This window comes from Rhinoraja longicauda, chromosome 28, assembly GCF_053455715.1.
Source record: "Rhinoraja longicauda isolate Sanriku21f chromosome 28, sRhiLon1.1, whole genome shotgun sequence".
NCBI classification, from domain to species: domain Eukaryota; kingdom Metazoa; phylum Chordata; class Chondrichthyes; order Rajiformes; family Arhynchobatidae; genus Rhinoraja; species Rhinoraja longicauda.
Genome location: NC_135980.1, coordinates 24,077,351 through 24,098,807, shown reverse-complemented (window position 1 = coordinate 24,098,807; position 21,457 = coordinate 24,077,351). Strand labels below are relative to the sequence as shown.

The following is a 21,457-nucleotide window of genomic DNA, read 5'->3' as shown; positions in this document are numbered from 1 at the left end:
AGTAGGAACGTGGCTGGATTTTTGTGCTCTCCTTAGCCAAGCACAAAGAAAACCTGAAGCATCTAAAATGAAATAATGTTAAAGCACAGATGATGAATTGAATTGAGTTGTCTGGTTCGTACAACTTACTACCTTTGCCCTCCAGTCATGATGATCCAATGCAAACTTCCTTCCTCCCACCATCTACCAGTCTTTCTAGAGCAAAGCAGCATTGTTAATGCGTACTATGCCAGGTCATGTTGCTGAGCACCACTTCAAGTAATTAATTTATTGCTTCTCGGTGTTGATACTCTCATCCCTTGCAATATAAAGTCTGCACTTGAAGTCATACAGCATGGAAACAGGCCCTTCTGCCCAACTCTTCCATGCCAACCATTTGCCCGTGTTTGGTCTTATCTCTCTAAACCTTTCCTATCCATGTACCTGCCCGAATGTCTTTTTAAATGTGCGTGTGCATGAGAGATGGTCTTCGGGTTTCTGTTGAATCTTTCCCCTCTCATCTTAAACCTATGCAATCTAATCCTTTATTCCCCTATTGACCCTATCTATTTGCCTTAGCACCTTTTACATCCATACAAGATCACCCTTCAGTCTCCAACCCTCCTTCTAAAGAATAAAATCCTACCCTACCCAAGATCTCCCGGTATCTCCGGCCCTCGAGTCCTGACACCATCCTAAAAATCTTCTCTGCACTCTTTCCAACTTAATGACATCTTTCTTATAGCAGGGTGACCAAAACTGAAAACTGGAGTACTGAACACAATACTCCAAATGCGGCCTCAACACCTCTTGTACACCTAATAAATTCCTTCTAATATTGTACACCTAATAAATATAATAAACCCATTCCTTCTCTCCTGAGATGCTGACAGACCTGCTGAGACCCATTCCTTCACTCCTGAGATGCTGCCTGACCTGCTGGGACACATTCCTTCTCTCCTGAGATGCTGCCTGACCTGCTGAGTTACTCCAGCATTTTGTGAATAAATACCTTCGATTTGTACCAGCATCTGCAGTTATTTTCTCACACTAATAAATAACTCCAGGTACCTTGAGATGAAAATGGATTATTCTTCTCATTCTTTTAAACCTCCTCAGATATATAGGACTAGAAAACCAGTTGAAGTGTTAACATTAGAAAAACATCTCCCATGGTTTTACTTTGCTGTTGTTTTATGCTGCTCAGGCACATAATAGCTTGTTTATTGCAACCAATAAGTCATGGGGTACACGTGAGATTATCAATCTCATGTGCATCATTAGGGGCAAGAGATAATCTGCTAATAGATGTAGGCGCAGTACTAGATAAAGGTGTGATCTTTAGAATTCAAGTCTAGAAGATGGCACGGTGCCACCACATTCTTATGCAAAATGTATAATGAGTTGGGTAGATTTCCCATGTATAGTACGATTATATGCAAATAATTAATTTGACTATAACTTATTTGACTGCAACTCATTCTCAGGTGTGTAAAAAAGTTCGAGTCACTGATGCAATTGGAGCTACGGATTCTCTAAACCCTCAATTAGCGTAACAAGGCCTGTGTAGTATACAAGTTGCACCTCAAGAACTTTTGCATTCTATTCTTTGCCAAAAAGGTTGCCAGGAACTGTAGAATTCAAAGACCCCATTGCCATAATGAGTGCAATTACAGGTAGGTTGGGTAGAAATAAATTATTGCAGATATGGGGCAGGCCAATGCATGTAAAGTGGACCAGCCACAGCTATATACATACTAGTGCACAGGAAGCAGTTGGTAAAAATGTACACTTTTTAGTTAATGTGCTCTTCTTTCTTTTGCTAAATCCCAATATTGTAAACCAATATACATATAGTGCACACACTTTTGTACTACTTATCCCAAGTAACCATCCTTCAAGACTGGGTAGGCTAGGGTTATTCATCGATGGGCTGAATGGCCTAATTCTGCTCCTATGTTTTATGGAATAAATTATGGGAATGATCAGTCATTGCCATTCACACCCCTCTCGCTCATATCAGGAATTGGACTGGAACCAAGTATTCTGATAGTTTTTACTAACCAAGTGCCCCAACAACCACAATTCTGACAGTATCCTGCAGCAGTTTAATGATCAAATGTGAAACGTTTGTTGCAATAATAAAAGACTATTGGCCATGCAGAAAACAATTTAAAATCACACTAGGTCCCGAGGATTGAGTCATTTGCAGGATGGATGGATGACTGTTGCTAAATTGCTCTGCAGGAAATCACTTTGGTGAAGGAGAATTATTTTTTTTTTAAATCCAGCTAAAACTGTTCTTTGCATTGCTATTCAATTGTCCCGAGCAGAGGACGTGCAGCAAGAGAATGGCAACGTTTCCCGAAGGTATGGAACATTTGTTTCATTCCCATGTGAATGATCAGCTGAGCAAGGTTAAGTGTATTCAGGGAACCTATAAAATAATCTGGCTTAGTTTCAACTCCTGAACTGTACAAGTTCCTAGGATGGTAATGTGCATGGAGCAGAGAACAAGATGCATTGGAAATGAACCCTATATAGTTAGCTATTTTTGGACTTTATACAGACATTAATCAGAGGAATAAAGCTTGAATATTTCTTTGGATTTGCAACACATGAGCAAAAATGTCCATGTACCCTGAAGGCTTGCCAGCTGTGAAACTACATCTCCTAAGAATTGTAGCAGCTTAAATAAAATGGTCCAAATTTTTAAAAAATCAATGTTCACAGATTAATATTTGTAACCCCAATGATATACTTGCATCCACAAAATCATTTTTTAGAAATGTGCTTGTTAACATGTAGGTAGCTGTTTATTGCATATGGAGTTAGTTATTGTCCTTAGCATAAGTTGGTATAATCACTTCAGAGAGTACTTTGGCTTTCTTGGTTGTGTGCTTATCCTGGTGTTATAGCACAAGTACTTTGTGTTTTAATTGTAATTTGTACAAGAAAGCTGATGCTTAGCTCAAGAAGAAAGCTGGACCTTTACTCAGGAGTTTAGAAGGATGGAATAAGATTCCAGTGAAATGTACAAAATTCTTACTGGTATTAGGCAAGTAGAGTTTATTTTCTTTATGTACAGTGCCCTCCATAATGTTTCGGACAAAGACCCATCATTTATTTATTTGCCTCTGTACTCCACAATTTGAGATTTGTAGTAGAAAAAAATCACGTGGTTAAAGTGCACATTGTCAGATTTAAAAAAAAGGCCATTTTATACATTTTGATTTCACCATGTAGAAATTACAGCAGTGTTTATACATAGTCCCCCCCATTTCAGGGCACTATAATGTTTGGGACACAATGGCTTCACAGGTGTTTGTAATTGCTCAGGTGTGTTTAATTGCCTCCTTAAAGCAGGTGTAAGAGAGCTCTCAGCACCTAGTCTTTCCTCCAGTCTTTCCTTCACCTTTGGAAACTTTTATTGCTGTTTATCACCGAGGACCAAAGTTGTGCCAATGAAAGTCAAAGAAGCCATTATGAGACTGAGAAACAAGAATAAAACTGTTAGAGACATCAGCCAAACCTTCGGCTTACCAAAATCAACATTTGGAACATCATTAAGAAGAGAGCACTGGTGAGCTTACTATTCGCAAAGGGACTGGCAGGCCAAGGACGACCTCCACAGCTGATGACAGAAGAATTCTCTTTATAATAAAGAAAAATCGCCAAACACCTGTCCGACAGATCAGATACACTCTTCAGGAATCAGGTGTGGATTTGTCAATGACCACTGTCCGCAGAAGACGTCATGAACGGCACGGTAGCGCAGCGGTAGAGTTGCTGCTTTACAGCGAATGCAGCGCCGGAGACTCAGGTTCAATCCTGACTACGGGTGCTGTACTGTAAGGAGTTTGTACGTTCTCCCCGTAACCTGCGTGGGTTTTCTCCGAGATCTTCGGTTTCCTCCCACACTCCAAAGACGTACAGGTATGTAGGTTAATTGGCTGGGTAAATGTAAAAATTGTCCCTAGTGGGTGTAGGATAGTGTTAATGTACGGGGATCGCTGGGCGGCACGGACTTGGAGGGCCGAAAAGGCCTGTTTCCGGCTGTATATATATGATATGATATGAACAGAAATACAGAGGCTGCACTGCAAGATGCAAACCACTGGTTCGCCGCAAAAATAGGATGGTCAGGTTACAGTTTTCCAAGAAGTACTTAAAAGAGCAACCAAAGTTCTGGAAAAAGGTCTTGTGGACAGATGAGATGAAGATTAACTTATATCAGAGTGATGGCAAAAGCAAAGTATGGAGGAGAGAAGGAACTGCCCAAGATCCAAAGCATACCACCTCATCTGTGAAACACGGTGGTGGAGGTGTTTTGGCCTGGGCATGTATGGCTGCTGAAGGTACTGGCTCACTTATCTTCATTGATGATACAACTGCTGATGGTAGAAGCATAATGAATTCTGAAATGACACATCCTATCTGCTTAAGTTCTAACAAATGCCTCAAACCTCATTGGCCGGCAGTTCATTCTACAGCAAGACAATGATCCCAAACATACTGCTAAACCAACAAAGGAGTTTTTCAAAGCTAAAAAATGGTCAATTCTTGAGTGGCCAAGTCAATCACCCGATCTGAACCCAATTGAGCATGCCTTTTATATGCTGAAGAGAAAACTGAAGGGGACTAGACCCCAAAACAAGCATAAGCTAAAGATGACTGCAATACAGGCTTGGCAGAGCATCACCAGAGAAGGCCCCCAGCAACTGGTGATGTCCATGAATCGCAGACTTCAAGCAGTCATTGCATGCAAAGAAAATGCAACAAAATACTAAACATGACTACTTTCATTTACATGACATTGCTGTGTCCCAAACATTATGGTGCCCTGAAATGGGGGGGACTATGTATAAACACTGCTGTAATTTCGACATGGTGAAACCAAAATGTATAACTATGGCCTCTATTAAAATCTGACAATGTGCACTTTAACCACATGTGATTTATTCTGTTACAAATCTCAAATTGTGGAATACAGAGGCAAATAAATAAATGATGGGTCTTTGTCCCAAAGGGCACTGTGGTAGATTCTGGCATGAGGTTTCCCTTAGCTTGCGATCTAGAACTATGGGGCACAGTTTCAAAGATCAGTCATTCAGGCCAGGTAAAAGACACTTATTCACCTAGAAATGTAGTGAACAAGTGGTTCAAGATGGGGAGACATACTTCTAACCCCCTCACCCTGAACACAGGATCCCCCAGGGTTGCGTCCTTAGCCCCCTACTGTACTCCCTGTACACACATGACTGTGTGGCCAGGTTCAGCTCCAACTCCATCATCAAGTTTGCTGATGACACTGTGGTGGTGGGCCTGATCTCCGATAACGATGAGAAGGCCTACCGGGAGGAGGTGGCTGATCTGGCACTCTGGTGTCAGGACAACAGCCTCCTCTTGAATGTCACAAAAACTAAGGAGCTGATTGTAGACTTTAGAAGGGCTCAACATCCGAGGACGTACACGCCACTGGAGTTAAATGGGATTACTGTGGATAGGGTGAGCAGCTTTAAATACCTGGAAGTCCACATCACAGAGGAACTGACATGGACAACACACATTGCTGTACTGGTGAGTAAGGCAAGGCAGCGCCTTTACCACCTCAGACAGTTGAGGAAATTTAGAGTCTCTCTGAGGATCCTTCAGTGCTTCTATTCTGGGGCTGTAGAAAGCATCTTGTCTAGGAACATCACAATCTGGTTTGGGAATAGCTCTGCCCAGGACAGGAAGGCTCTGCGGAGAGTAGTGCGTTCGGCTGAATGCACTATGGGAACTACACTCGCCCCCCTGCAGGACCTATACATCAGGAGGTGCAGATCCAGATCCAGCAACATTATGGGGGACCACTACCACCCCAGCAACGGACTGTTCCAGCTGCTACAGTCAGGCAAACGCCTCCGCTGTCATGCTGTGAAAACAGAGGGTGAGACGAAGTTTCTTCCCACCGGCCATCAGGACTGTTAACTCTCATATCACCAGGGACTAATTTAATTTACTGTATTAATTTATTTTTTGTGTAAAACTTTATTTTTCTATTATGTTTTGTAGTTTAGCACAATCCGCAGGCGTTGCCACTTTCATTTCACTGCACATCTTGTATATGTATGTGACAAATAAACTTGACTTGACTTTGGAAATTTTCTATTTATCGGAATGTGGAAGTTCAGTCACTGAAAACATTCAAGAAAAAGATGAATATTTTTTGAGAGGGAATCAAAGGATATGGTGCTAAGCAAGAAAGTGCTATTAAAGGTAAACTATCAGCTGAGATTTCATTGAATAGTGGAGCAGGTACAAAAGGCTCTATTTTTATGTTACTTTAAAGTAGGTATTAGGCACTATTGGTCAGAGCCAAGTCATGATTTCAAGTACCATCCTAGAGACAGTGCGTTAAGGCATGTCAATACACCATAGTTAATTAGATGCTACATTGTTGGAGATATCATCTCGCAACTGAGACATTAAGACATAAAAAGGTGAGAATTTAAAGTTGTAAGCTATTCCTCTGTCATACTTTCTCCAAAGATTAATTTCACTCCATGATCTCCATTTTATACCTCAGTTACACGTCTACAATTAGAATTCTCCCACACAGCAGCACTCCCCTTTCTTTAACGTTTTGCTTGAAAGTCACCAGGGGGAGTGGGGGTTCAAACCTCCTCTTTTTGCCTTAGTGTAGCTTTATGAACTTAACACAAAAGGGGCTCCTTTTCCATAATGGATATTTTGCAGAGGCAATTATGTAAATGCAAGGGCAAATAAGGTATTAATGCATATTGCATTAGACCACACACACAAGTCACTGGCACGAGAGCCTGCTGTGCCACAATCTCCTCAAAGAAAAACCTCAAGACAGATCTGAAAATGTGAATATTTTATTGTCATCAATCCATTTTGTAACATTTTCACAAAAGAAACAAATGAACTAGGCCATGACACATTAGAAAAAAAGGTTAAGAATACAGCTAAACTAGAAGAGAAACAATACTACATATACTTTTATGGCAGTAAGAAATTCAGACAAGTTTGGCAACAAAGTCAGAATATGGCAAAATTTGCTAGAAAACATTATTAAAAGGTATAAGTATTTTTGTTAAATGTACTTTGCAAATTAGGTTATATGCTGAAGCTCTAGATTATCTGCATAAGGGTATCAGACAACCAGTGAGAACATGTTCAAAACCCAAATAAATTTTTCTTCATTAGTACGACTCCACAGTTTGGCAACCATTTTTCACATAACATATTATAGTGCTAAACAGATTTTAAAGATAAACTTTTAATTATTGGACTAAAGAAAGTTGCACAACAGCAGATGAGCACTTTAGGAAAGGTAGAAAAATGGGCTTTGGACATTCGATCTTTATATATATATTTTTTAAAGGCTGCACTAGCAAGTGAGAGCGAGTGCAGGTGCCTTGTTTGTAATTGTTGTCTAAACTCAGAGTGCATTCAATGCTAATGTACCAATGGAACGGTAAAAGTTGAAACCTCTTTGCAGTCTGATATCCAAATGGGAATAAATGAAAATATTGTTCAAAAACTAATCTCTTATATGAGACAAGAGATTTCCTACCTACTGATTATGAAATTAGCAGATTTTTCTATGGTGAAGACTTGGAAAATATAGGTTTGACCAGAATTGGGGAGATCAATATTTAACATTTTAATAAAGTTTGACTTTACTTTGATGTGCACAAAACATTGGATGGGTAAGGAAACAGTGATATTAAATTTCTAAAAATTTTGCCGATTATGTACATCTAATTTCAACATCAACATTTAATTTTTTTTGTTCCATCAAAGCTTAAAAACAGAAAATAAGCAATGCAGAACATCAAGCTTATGTCAAATAGGGCAGGATGAATAACTTGGCTGAGGAAGGTGGTCTCACAGAAGGTGCAGAATTTGTAAAATTGCAGAATATGAAAACTTTATAGCTAGTCACAGGACTCTAAAGAATGATTTAATTACATGCTTGCAGCAAGTATGAAATGAGAGTACCACGCAAATCAAAATTGCCATTGATGGAAATAAACCAAGTGTAATACTATCAGTCCATATGAAATTTTCATATGTTAAAAATGCTGATCATGTAAATCTACCTCCATATACAATACTATTTGTGAAGGTACATTTGCTCTTTCCACTCGAAACATATGTTCTTTGTCAGAGTGAGTTAAGCGCAGAACAATCAAATTATGAAATGGCTTGCCCTCATCAACAATAGTCAATTGTGCAAGATCACAAAAAGAGTTTTTTTTTGCCTGCGATCCTGTAACTCTACAAGAAGTCGATCTTCCCAAGAAAAAGGTGAAGGAAAAAATCCAACAGATCTGCCTTCCCCACGGTAAACAGTAAATAAACACCCCCCTTTTTAATACAGTGACTCTTCTTAGGGTGTCCCTTAGGACCAAGAATGACTTGCATCCACTCCAGTTTTGTGGGTTCTGAGGAAGCCAATGAGGGCAAGGTACAAAATGCAGACTTCTGAGACGCAAGATTTCCTTTACTCGCCCTGCCATACTACTTTGTTTACACTAATCAGACTTGATTTTCAGTAATAACCAATTTGAAATATTGATCAAAACCAGATTTGGAGATGTTTATCAGAAACATTAGTTTACAACACGTATTATTAACTGCTTTTTAGTTAATGGCCGTATGAAAAATTACTTGACTGGTTTGGAAACACTAAATTAGTCTGCAGTAAATAGTAGGGTCTAAATATCACTTCATCAGTCTAGACTAATTTACACTTGAAGATCCATGATTGCTCTGCAAGTTGCTGTCAGCCTCAGCAACTATAAGGTTCCACAGTGGACATCAAAGTGCCTAAACTGGGGTGAATAATAATATGTGGGAAAGTATCTCTCCTGCCAAGTATTTTCAACATCTGGAGCATCTGGAGTTTTGGCAAACACAATTCAGAATTGTGTTCTGGTACTGTTCTCAAACAAGAACTCTGGAAAATTCCACATATCAATATTAATTGAAGGCAGGATTAGATTTGGTTCAATCCTTACTGAAATTGCTGGATGCAAATGTAATGAAGATTCGCATCACAAGTGAAAGAAAAATGCAACTTGAATACCACCTGTCCAGGTAATTGTAACATGTAGTGCGAAAGATTGGACTTTTGAGGATCAGTAAGGGTGGAAAATCTAATTGCTAGTAAAAAAAGATTTGGCAATTTGTGGACATGGAGTGCAAGAACATTTTTGGAGTATAGTGTGTTAACTTGTCTTACTCGATAGTGATGGGTTGGCATTACAAAATTCTTCAGGATCACAATTTTGGTCGTGTTGATAGTGCAAACAACGGGTTAGAGGCTGGGGAAAGTATAAAGATGAATTACGTGTATATTGGACAAAATCTATTGCACCAAGGAGATTAGTCACCTAAGCATCAGTTTTATGATCTGAAGAAATAAGCAAAGACTTTTCATTTTAATAAAAGCACAATCAATCCTGAAAAATTATGAAATATCTTTCAAACGATTATATGTGCAAGGCCCGAATAAAATAAGATCTTCATAAATTCAAAAATTCTGACAAAATAACTATTTACCATTACTGTATTATTAATTGATAAATATCCATGCTCTCGCCAAATGTTATACATACCACCAAGTCTGTTTTTCCTTTTCCAAACATCGAGTGTTCAAATCTACATAATGGATTCTTAACTAGAAGCTTTTAACGCATTAAAAGACGACAGCCTTCAATACAAAAGACGAGTGTGCAGAAAAACTAATTGGTGGGATTGACAATTTGAAATTTGTAAAAGAGATGATCCTTTTGTAAAAGAGTCTTTTGTGCATGCTTTTTTCTTTAAAAAAAATCATGATTTCTTTGGATTTGCTACAGATAATGCTGAACAATATCAGGTTCTGCAAGATTTGCATTTGCAATAGTGGAATTCGTAATGTTTGCTCTTAATAATGATGCAAATAAAAAAATTGCATCATTAGAGGAGGAAGATATGTGACCAATGGTCAAGATAACAGCAGATAGCCAAAGAACTTGAATGTTACGATTCAAATGATGCCAATATTTGGCAAATTTGTTTTACAAAGTGCTCTAACCAGATAGTTTGCAATAAGAGGCACTGAAAGAAATGAAAGCAACTGTGTAAGTAATGTACAAATGCTAACCTGAAAAGGATGTCTTGTAAATTAACAATGTGAGAATAATTTAACTAAATATATGTACAGAAATTAAATTGAAAAATTGCTGCAGTTTTAATATTTGTATTTTTGTTTTTTTCAATTAATCATTGATGAAGTAATACACCAGTTATGGACATTTAAAGAAAGATTTACTACCAACGCAAGACACGCTATAACATATTTAAAGAGTGTTTTTTGTTCCAAGACATGTGCTCTTCCTGTAAGTAGTGGCTGTAAGCCAGAGCATTAATTTGGGTCATTGTGAGTAACATACAATATTACAACAATGTGCTCCCACAGAGCTATATTGGGGTAGAATAATGTTTCAAGTGAAGTTAGTATTCTGTTTTACAGTATGAGACTGATGACATGGAAACATTTTGTGCACATAAAATTTAGAATGGGAAAATTAAAGCTGTAATTTGCTAAAGTAAAATACCATACTGTCATGAGACAACAAAAGGATTGTACCAAAATCAGGTCTTGGATTACCTTTTGCATTCCCATCAAATTAATGTTAGCTCTTTCAAAATCACCCTATTTTTTTTTACTTCAAGTATTCATTCCCCCCCACCACCCAAAGCTACTATTGAACCTACAGCAATATATTACACGCCAAAGCTTGCACAGGAATTTAAATGTGATCACTTCTGGATGGCATGTTCAGGACACACATTAATATGTGCATGAATGCGTTTCCTAATTTTTTTAATGATGGAAGAGTTGGTCTCCTGATAATCACTTCTCTCCTCACAAAGTCATCACACTCAGTATCCTAACGACTTGATGCCTCAAAAATCTCTCATGCAGTTGCCAATTACCTAAGGTATATGCTCTCTGGTTAGAGATTGGCGAGCAATGAAAACCAGCTTAACTTTCATAAATCCTTCATAATCTTAAACATTCTTGCAAGACCGAAAACACCTTTGCCTCAAACCCTCAGTTAATCTGAATAAATTTATGCTTAAATTAGTCGAGTATTTATCTTGAAAAATCTCTATAGATTGGAGGATCTGATCACAGTGTACAAGACTATGATGCCCTTTGCTACTGAGGGATTCCTGGGCTGTCCTGACACTCACTGGGACCCAGGAGTCCCATGCTCCGATTAACAGTACTGGGGAGACTGAAATATTTATTACAATATACTGTGTAACATCCAAAAAAAGTGTTGGGATATAAATAGCGATAATATCTAATAGTCTGGAAAACATCCAACAGTCTCGAAAAGCTAACAGAAAATCGGAACCACAAAAGTGCAGATCATACAATAGACTCAAATGACAGAATCTCTCAATGGGGAGTGGGGGTTGGTAGTTGATTGGACAACTAATGTAAATTTCTAATTAAACCTTATAACATATTGAAAGAAGAAAGGTCACCCACTTGATAGAGCAGGAATTTTAATTTGTAATTAATTAGTAGGCATGTAACCTGGAGACCTTCAAGCACTCAGCTAAGAAAATCATAGTTCAAGTTTATTCATGAAGAATAGCCACTTATGCAAGATCATGAAAGGCTGCTCTACCATAGTAGAAATTATAAATGACCACGACCTGCAAACGAAGGGAAAAGGAGGAATAATATTAGTGAATATTTGCAAGTAAATAATGATGAATACACTTTGGGATACTGACCAAACACATGCTGAAAGAGCAATAATTACAGTTTGGCAATTACCTTTCTAAAAGGCTCTGGGATGCAATGAATAATACATGTACAGAATGTTGACAATGAGAAGATTGCCCATATAATATCAAAGATCCAGCAAAGTTCTTGTACATGGTTTGTGCTTTGAGTTATTGGCATCCAATGCAATTAGCGTTAAATACAGTTTTAGCATTTACTGTAAACAGACTACACTGGTTCATGTGTGAATTGTCAGAAGCAGATACACCATCTAAGAATTGCACAAAGATATTAAGATACTCAAAAAATTAATACTAAATTCTCTGCCTCAGAAGGCAGGAGGCCAATTCTCTGGATGTTTTCAAGAGAGAGCTCTTAAAGATAGTGGAGTCAGGGGATATGGGGAGAAGGCAGGAACGGGATACTGATTGTGAATGATCAGCCATGATCACATTGAATGGAGGTGCTGGCTCGAAGGGCCTACTCCTGCACCTATTATCTAAATTAATATTAATACTAAAAATTAATAATAAAATTGCGAGGGGTGACATAGGCACTGACAATGTAGAGTCACTGGATAAAGTTGAGCAATTGTAAAGGTAAGAAGACACTAATGGGAGTTATCTACAGACCCCCAAACAGTAGCGCGGATATAGGGTGTAAATTGCAGCAGGCGTTAATACTGGCATGTAACAAAGGTAATGCCACTGTGGTTATGGGGGATTTCAATATGCGGTAGACTAGGAAAATCAGGTTGGTTCTGGACCAGAAGAAAGGGAGTTTGTAGAGTGCCTCCGAGATGGATTCTTAGAGCAGCTTGTTCTTGAGCCTACCTGAGAGAAGGCAATTCTGGATTTAGTGTTGTCCAATGGACCAGATTTAATAAGGGAACTCAAGGTAAAGGAACCCCTTGGAGGTGGTCATCATAATATGATTAGTTTTAATCTGCAATTTAAGAGGGAGAAGATTAAATCAGGAATGTCAGTGTTGCAGTTGAACAAAGGGGACTATGAAGGCATGAGAGAGGAGCTGGTCAAGATCGAATGGAATGACGGTGGAACAGCAATGGCAGGAATTTCTGGGCATAAACCAGAAGATGCAGGGTCATCTCATTCCAAAGAGGAAGAACGATTCTAAAGGGAGTAAGAGGCAACTGTGGCTGACCAGGGAAGTTAGAGACGGAATAAAACTAAAAGAAAAGATGTGTAACAGAGCAAAGAGTAGCTGGAAGCCAGAGGATTGAGAAACTTTCAAAGGACAACAGAAGGTAGCATAAAGGGCAACACAGGCTGAAAAGATGAAGTACGAAGGGAAGCTGGCCAAGAATATAAAGAAGGACAGTAAAAGTTTCTTTAGGTATGTTAAGAGAAAAAGATTAGTAAAGACAAGTGTGGGTCCCTTGAAGGCAGAAACGGGTGAAATTATTATGGGTAACAAGGAATGGCAGAAGAGTTGAACAGGTACTTCGGATCTGTCTTCACTCAGGAAGACACAAACAATCTCCCAGATGTACTAGAGGACAGAGGATCTAGGGAGACCGAGGAACTGAAAGAAATTTGCATTAGGCGAAAAATAGTATTGGGTAGACAGATGGGACTGAAGGCTGATAAATCCCCGGGGCCTGACGGTCTGCATCCCAAGGTACTCAAGGAGGTGGCTCTAGAAATCGTGGACGCATTGGTGATCATTTTCCAATGTTCAATTGATTCAGGATCAGCTCCTGTGGATTGGAGGGTAGCTAATGTTATCCCACTTTTCAAGAAAGGAGCGAGAGAGAAAATGGGGAATTATAGACCAGTTAGCCTGACATCGGTGGTGGGGAAGATGCTGGAGTCAATTATTAAAGAGGTAATAACAGTGCATTTGGATAGCAGTAAAAGGATTGGTCCAAGTCAGCATGGATTTATGAAGGGGAAATCCTGCTTGACTAATTTTCCGGAATTTGAGGATGTGACAAGTAAAATGGATGAAGGAGAGCCAGTGGATGTATTGTATCTAGACTTTCAAAAAGCCTCTGATAAGGTCCCTCATGGGAGGTAGGTGAGCAAAATTAGAGCACATGGTATTGACATGGATAGAGAAATGGTTGGCAGACAGGAAGCAAAGAGTAGGAATAAATGGATCCCTTTCAGAATGGCAGGCAGTGGCGATTGGAGTGCCGCAAGACTCAGTGCTGGGGACACAACTATTTACAATATATATTAATGATTTGGATGATGGAATTAGAAATAACACTAGCAAGTTTGCAGATGATACAAAGCTGGATGGCAGTGTGAACTGCGAAGAGGATGTTAAGAGGTTCTTAAGAGGTTGCAGGGTGACTTAGACAGTTTGAGTGAGTGGACAGATGCATGGCAGATGCAGTATACTGTAGATAAATGTGAGGTTATCCACTTTGGCAGCAAAAACAAGGAGGCAGATTGTTATCTCAAAGGTGTCAGATTAGGTAAAGGGGAAGTTGTACACCAGCCACTAAAAGTAAGTGTGTAGGTACAGCAGGTACTGAAGAAAGTGAATGGCATGTTGGCCTTCATAACAAGAGGATTTGAGTAAAGGAACAGAGGTCCTTATGCAGTTGTATAGGGCCCAGGTGAGACCACATCTGGAGTATTGTGTGCAGTTTGTCTCCTAATTTGAGGAAGGATGTCTTTGCTATTGAGGCAGTGCAGCGTAGGTTCACGAGATTAATCCCTGGGATGGAGGGACTGTCATATGAGGAAAGATTGGAAAGACTTGGCTTGTATTCACTGGAGTTTAGAAGGATGAGAGGGGATCTTATAGAGACGTATAAAGTTATAAAAGGACTGGACAAGCTAGATGCAGGAAAAATGTTCCCAATGTCGGGGGAGTCCAGAACCAGGGGCTTCAGTCTAAGAATAAAGGGGAGGCCATTTAAAACTGAGGCGAAAAGAAACGTTTTCACCCAGAGAGTTGTGAATTTGTGGAATTCTCTGCCACAGAAGGCAGTGAAGGCCAATTCACTGGATGAATTTAAAAGAGAGTTGGATAGAGCTCCAGGAGCTAGTGGAATCAAGGGATATGGGAAGAAGGCAGGCACAGGTTACTGATTATGGATAATCAGCCACAATAGCCTCCTCCTGCACCTATTTCCTATGTTTCTATGTTAATACTGGAAATCTCCCCAATAAAGCACAAGTGAAATTTGCAACCAATTCAAGTCCAATCTACCTATCATTTGCTAAATACTTACCTAGTGTTAATTGAGGAAATAATTTAATCAAACACTCCTATATTTTCTTACAGAATACATTATTAATTGGTTCAAGTGAATTCACAAACAAGGAACCATTTAAACATGGGGATCTGGATTAATACTTTTTATATATCTAATGTTAAAATTGAAGGGAAAAGGAACTCCATTTAAGTAAAAACTAGTGGACAATTATGAAAAGTTAATTGGTGGAGTCGTCACATGCAGAATTGGAATTGACCAAAAGCTGAGTTTTGAGGTTTGGTATCATTGATCTAAAGTTAGGCATAGAGAATGGCCAACTTTGAAAGAAACTGGCTAGAGGGGTGTTGGCATAAAAATCCTCAATTAATAAAATAGGAGGAAAAAAATAAATCAGCATTGGCAGATCAAGTTGACTCATGTAATGTAAATTCTAGATACGTTTAATCAATTACTGTCCACTAATCCACATTAGTATTAGGCTAATGGATCATTGAAGAACTAAATTCATGTAACAGACACAAAATCCACTCATGGTTGACTTATTTATTACATTCAGAATAGTGACCAAAGGTTTGAAGGCCAAGTATGTTACTGTTGTGCAAGAACAGTGTTGTGTGAATGACTAAGTACCATGAAGAAAAGTAGGTCTGATTTAAATCATATCACACTTTCAACATCCATCTCAAAAGGGTTGTGTCAAAATGCAATTGCACTGGAGCCCAAATAAGCAGATTCACATCTCCAATGTGCCACATGTTACAATCTGAATCATGGCCAATGTGGTTTAATTAATTCAATCCAATTTATTCTATTGAAAGCATTCCAGAAAGCATTGATCTGTTCATGTGCCAAGATGTTCACTGTTCTATTTACCTGTATATACCATTAGATTTGATTGGAAACCAACAAACTAACAAGGTGTTTGTTTTAAGCTCAAAGGAAGGGGTTTGAAAGCAATTGTTTGAACAGAATAAATTAGACCTCCAGAGATGAAAAAACTGAAGCAGTTCAATGAAATTATTGAGGACACAATAACCGCAAGAACTGCGGATACTGCTGTACGAAAAAAGACAGTGCTGTAGTAGCATTGAGGTCAGGGATCATCTCTGGAGGACATAGACAGGCAGACAGATTGTGGTAGGGGGGGAGAAAGCTGGAGAAGATGTGGGAGTGGGACAAAGCCAGGCAAGTGATAGGGGAGAGGACTTTGATTAGCAGATGAGAGGACAAACACTAGAGTTAAAAAGAGACAAAAGACTGTGGGATAAGGACAGAAGAGGAGTGAAACGTGAAGCCAGAGGAACAGCTAAAGGTGCAAGGGGACAGGGAGAAATGGAAACGGGGATAGTGGGAAAAGTGGAAAGGTTGTATAGTGGGAGAAAAGGGAGTGTTCTAGTTTGATTTTTTTTCTTGGTGCTTTTCATTCAGGGATTAAAGACAAAAATGTACAAATTTTGGTAAATAAAGTTAATTGTTTTATAAACCTCATGTCCACATGGGAATATAAAGAGAATTTGGTAATGCAACTGATTACTTCTAGTAAACTGATAACCGAGACTAAAATCAATTTTAGTCCCTCCAGTTTACAGCTGGCAAGGGCAGAGTATGGAAATGATATAACACTCATATCAGATACAACAGTGAATGCTCGACAAAAGGGACTTGGTTGTTTTGTAAAATATTTTGTATCTTCAAGAAAGTTTGTGCTGTATTGACCAGATTACATGAAAGGTGCTTTATTGGTTGTTATATCAGTAGAGAAGATGGCTCCAATATCATTCAAAACTTTAATCACTCGTCATGGCTGGAGATGACACAATTGAAGAGGTGTACTTTCCAAAGTAGGAAAGGTCACAGCAATTAAGATGATATATTACAAGGCACAAGTCAGGTCATGATGGAATACTTTGCATTGGCTGGATGGATGCAATTGCACCACCACTCAAAAGCGTGACACCATCCATCACAAAGCAGCCCACTTGATTGCCATCTCATTCATCCCTTTACCATCTATGTTTTGCGGCTGCCATCTACAAAATGCAGTGGTTGCTCATCTACCATAGTCCACCTCCCAGACCAGTGAATCTATCATCATGCATGTGGGCATTAAATGCATGAAAACTCCACTAGCTGTGGAGTCCATTCCAAGTGGCACAACATCCTGACTTGAAAGATCTCTCCATTCCTTCATCAGTATTGGAATACTAAATACTGGAATTCCATCCCCAACAGTATTACAGCAGTATCTTCACCAAGGTGGTAGATCACCACTTTCTCAAGGGATTTTGGATGGGCAATAATACTCTCCTTTCCACTAATGTCCATTTCTCAAACAATAAAAACATTGCTCAAACTGTTCTTCCACCTAGTGTGAAATCAACCAGATATGTATGTTATGCATTTTACAGAATATAAATAGCACCGAGTACAAATAATGCAATATATTTCAGTTAGGTCTTCTGAATAATATTAATCCAAGCATCCTGATGGAATAATAATCTCTCATGCTCTCTTTGCAAAGATTCAAAATAGGTTTTTTTTACAAATATATTATGGATATTGAAATAAGAGATTAATAAACCCTAGTGCAAAATGTAGGTTGAAGGGTTAGAAGACACAGCAAACTTTAAACTCAGGCAGGTTTTGTCGAATTAACTTAATTTTTTTTAATACACAGAACTTGGTTATCATTTATAATAGAAAACAGACAGTGAATTTTCATTTCAATTTTCCCTTAGTACTATAGTCCATTTCTTTAAAGCAAAAGCCTTTAAGCATTGATAGGACAAAGGCTATTCCCAGTTGAATGAGGTAGGACCTGAAAGTATATTAAGATCATGCAGCATTACCAGGTAGTTAATTTTATACCACAGGAAAATTCACTATCTGGGTAGATATCATTTACATTTGGCAGTTGTAATTAGAAGGAAAGCCTTTTCATAAGATAAGAAAAACTTACTAACTTTTTATATAACAGTATGTTACTACTGTTGTATAAATACTTCACTTTGAAATTATGAATTAAACATGTTTAAAGTAGAGTAAAACCTTCATTGGCACTCGTACTTTTCCATTTCAACCTGTATTGTATGCAGAATTAATTTGCTCTTGCACAAGACTATTGAACTTGAATACCAATTAGAAATAAACACTAAAAGGGTTCAAATAATTTGCACAGATTGTATCCATCTTGCATACATACATTCTCTTTTGAAAGACTGTCTGTTGCAATTGCTGAATTGATCTGAATATTTTCTAAAATTTAATAGCTTCTTCCACAGTCCATTAAAGTGGTTTTAATCATTATAAATTTCAGCCAATTAAAAACATGTTTAGCCGAAGAGCCAAAAGACTACACATTTATGATTTTTATTATATTAGTATTTATAATGCAGGATCGAGTCACCTGAAAATATAAAGTATTGGAAACAATACTTTCCCACCAGGTTTTAGTCAGTGATAAGTTTGTTATGCCTCCTTCCACCTCTGCAAAATATCAAACTGCCAAATGCACCAGAGCACTATGAAAAAAACTTTAAATGAATACTAATGGCAATATCCTTAGTGTTCCATATTACACAATTGCCAGTAAAATTAGGACACAAAGAAACTGATGCCATTTTTTATATATAACCTTAACCCAAAACTTTAACACAAAATGTTCATAATACTTCTGATCTACCATGTATAAGCTACACTTTGGGAAACTTTGCTGAACAATGTTCAATTCACTAAAACACAATTTGACATTCTTGATTAAAATTGATGATGCTTGAGAGATACCATTTCACAAAAATCCTATTGAGCAGAGTTAAATTAAATTTACTAATAGAATTGATGCACACAGTATTGATCAAATAAACAGAGTAACTTAAAATCAATCTATTTACAAAGCCTCATTATGCACTTAAGGATAAACTACTACTTACATATTTGGACATTTTAAAATACTTGGACAATTGATTTAGTATCTCTATTTTCTGTTAAGTATTTGGAAATTTCTTCAGATTGAAGGTATTTGTTCAATTAAATTTAACTGGGATTTTTGCCAGTAAAATAATCTTACATTATCCCTTCCATCCACAATAACAAATTTATCAACTAATTTCAATCAAACTTTAGACGAATGAGAAAGTATATTCATGAGAAAACTCCATTAAAATTCTGCCCCTTCTTAATCTAGAGAAATTAATTTGCACTGGCTAATTTCTAAATCTGCTTTGCTAGATTTGCAAACACTAGTTCAACTATAGCTTTAAAAAAAGTACAATCCTTATTTAGACACCTGTTTTCACAGTTATGAGTACTTCATAATGTTGGCAAACACAAACTGGGTGTTGGAGTGCAGTGCTTCATCCATTATGGGCAAAGCTATAGGATGATGCAGGGCTTTCTCTCCTTGAAAGGATTTTCAGACGTCGGAACTCCAAGAATCAGTGGATCATTTCGGGCATGCTGCTCACAGTAATTCATGAGGTCTACAGCAGCTTTGGATACCTGTGATGAGAAAATAATTTCAACAAAAATCAAGATTATTTTTGGGTGTATATTGTAACAACTAATTGCATTCCAATTGTATGGTAATGCAGTTAACTTGCATTGTAAAATTAGCCATATTCTAAAAATAAAATTTAACTAAATAGGAAATTGTTCTCTTTCCAACATTGAAATTGGCTATTCTGGCTTCTCCAGTGGGCAGGAAATTGCCAAAAAACGTTATTGGGGAGCGATTCATATGACAAAGAGATAGTGTAGTTTTATGCAGATCTAAACAGTATTTGCAGGCAACAGACTGAATACATCACCAACAGGCATTGCAAATCATTCATTATCAGACAGATGAAAAAATCCCAAGAAATAAACATCTATGTTTACAGGATAGGGGGCGGGGGGGAGGAGAGGGTGCTGCACCAAATGCAGGAGAAGTTTGGGCCCAACAGGTCCACTTGGTCTAGAGCAATATAAATCCTCACAAATTCTCATTCATTTTTCTTAATATAATGATTCTGAAGAGTATTACAGATAATTGACCAGTTTATTTGATGTGTGGGATACATTATTCAGTTGCACGATCTGAAAAAGTGAAAAAGGCTGAAATAGTAAGGGGTTGCAGGTGAAAATAAGGTGATTAAAAAGCTGCAAACAATCACATGTGAAAAATTCAAATGCTTGTTGAAGACAAGGTAAAACCCAACAACTTTTACAAAAGTATTGTTTTTTTAATTTACAATTTAATTTAGCTTTATAGAAACTTAACACATCTTCTAAAGTGCAAGAAAATGTGAAAAGAACCTCAGCTGATATTCTTGTTCCCGATTTCTTAACTTTTTCTGCTTGAAGGAAAAATCCTACTTGAGGCACCAATTTTATGCCTCGAGGAGGGATTTTGCTTCCAGAAGAAAAAAAAGTTGAGAAAACAGGAGCAATACCACCAACTGAAATTATTTTCATATTTTCTTGCCCTTTACATGGAGATGCGTTAGGTTTTGACATTTATCAATACAATATTAAAGATCACCAATTTTATGAAAAGGAAAAGTGATTCAATTAGTTTAGAAACAGATGAAGAAATTAAGCTCAAACGAGAAACATTCCATAATAATTTAATTTAAATCGTGTTTTTATTTCATTTTATCTGGATTTGAATTTCAAACATTACTGCAATTGTGAAGGAATCCCAGTAAAACCTACTGATTTGCAGTTTTCAAAATGGACAGAATATCACCAATAAAGCATTGCAAATGTCCCACAGCTGCTCAATAATAAACTAGTAACCTTAATTACAAATTCATTCAATGCATTTGATCCTCCAGGAATATACCAAGAAGATTTTCACATTATAAAAAATTGAATTCAATTTGCTAATCATTTTCAACCAGTAGTAGGCTTAGCATTATAATACTGAATTTGCTGCAAATTGCACTGAAATTCTGACCATATCTTTCAATAGCAAATGTTCACTGCTTGAAAGAACCAAAACAGGAATGGTCTCAGTACATAACAGGAAGCATTGCAAAATACCATAGGGCAGTTGTTAAACAAGATCAGCTGTTCTGTTGATTATAAACACACCTGCCAGCAGGCCCATTCCAATCCTCTGGACAAAGTTAAGAATTCACAATGAATCAATAGCATCTTGAATGTGTCAGCCATGTGGTACATAAATGATATTTTCATTACAGCAAATCAATTTATTATTTTGAAGTGAAAATATTAGCTCAGTGTCTTCTGTATTGTGGGAAGAGTTGGGGGGGGGGGGGGGTGTTGGGGGAAGATTGGTGCCAAGTAAAAAGCTTTAAGGGAGATATGCACATTGTTCATTATTGATGGTGTACTGCTACTGGGAAGGAGAAAATATTTTTTCCACTTACTTCTTTACATATCTAATTGGTTGTGGTAAACCAAATGCAATTATACTCAAAATAATCCAATGCAGCATTTACCAAGCCCACCCATTTTTTTGTTTCACTGCA

General features: G+C 37.8%; 1 protein-coding gene across 7 annotated transcripts in view; it reads right to left on the bottom strand.

Moving 5' to 3' along the window:
- Positions 1-6,919: 6,919 nt before the first annotated feature.
- Positions 6,920-21,457, bottom strand: part of LOC144606987 (guanine nucleotide-binding protein G(I)/G(S)/G(O) subunit gamma-7) — a 146,584-nt gene continuing 132,046 nt past the window's right edge. For 6 of the 7 annotated variants that reach the window (XM_078423495.1, XM_078423496.1, XM_078423493.1 and 3 more), the window contains one exon: positions 6,920-19,481. In XM_078423495.1, coding sequence (XP_078279621.1) covers positions 19,356-19,481 — 126 coding nt within the window. In that variant the 3' untranslated portion in view covers positions 6,920-19,355. The remainder of the gene's footprint in view (positions 19,482-21,457) is intronic. The other variant, XR_013549040.1, reaches the window with a different exon arrangement.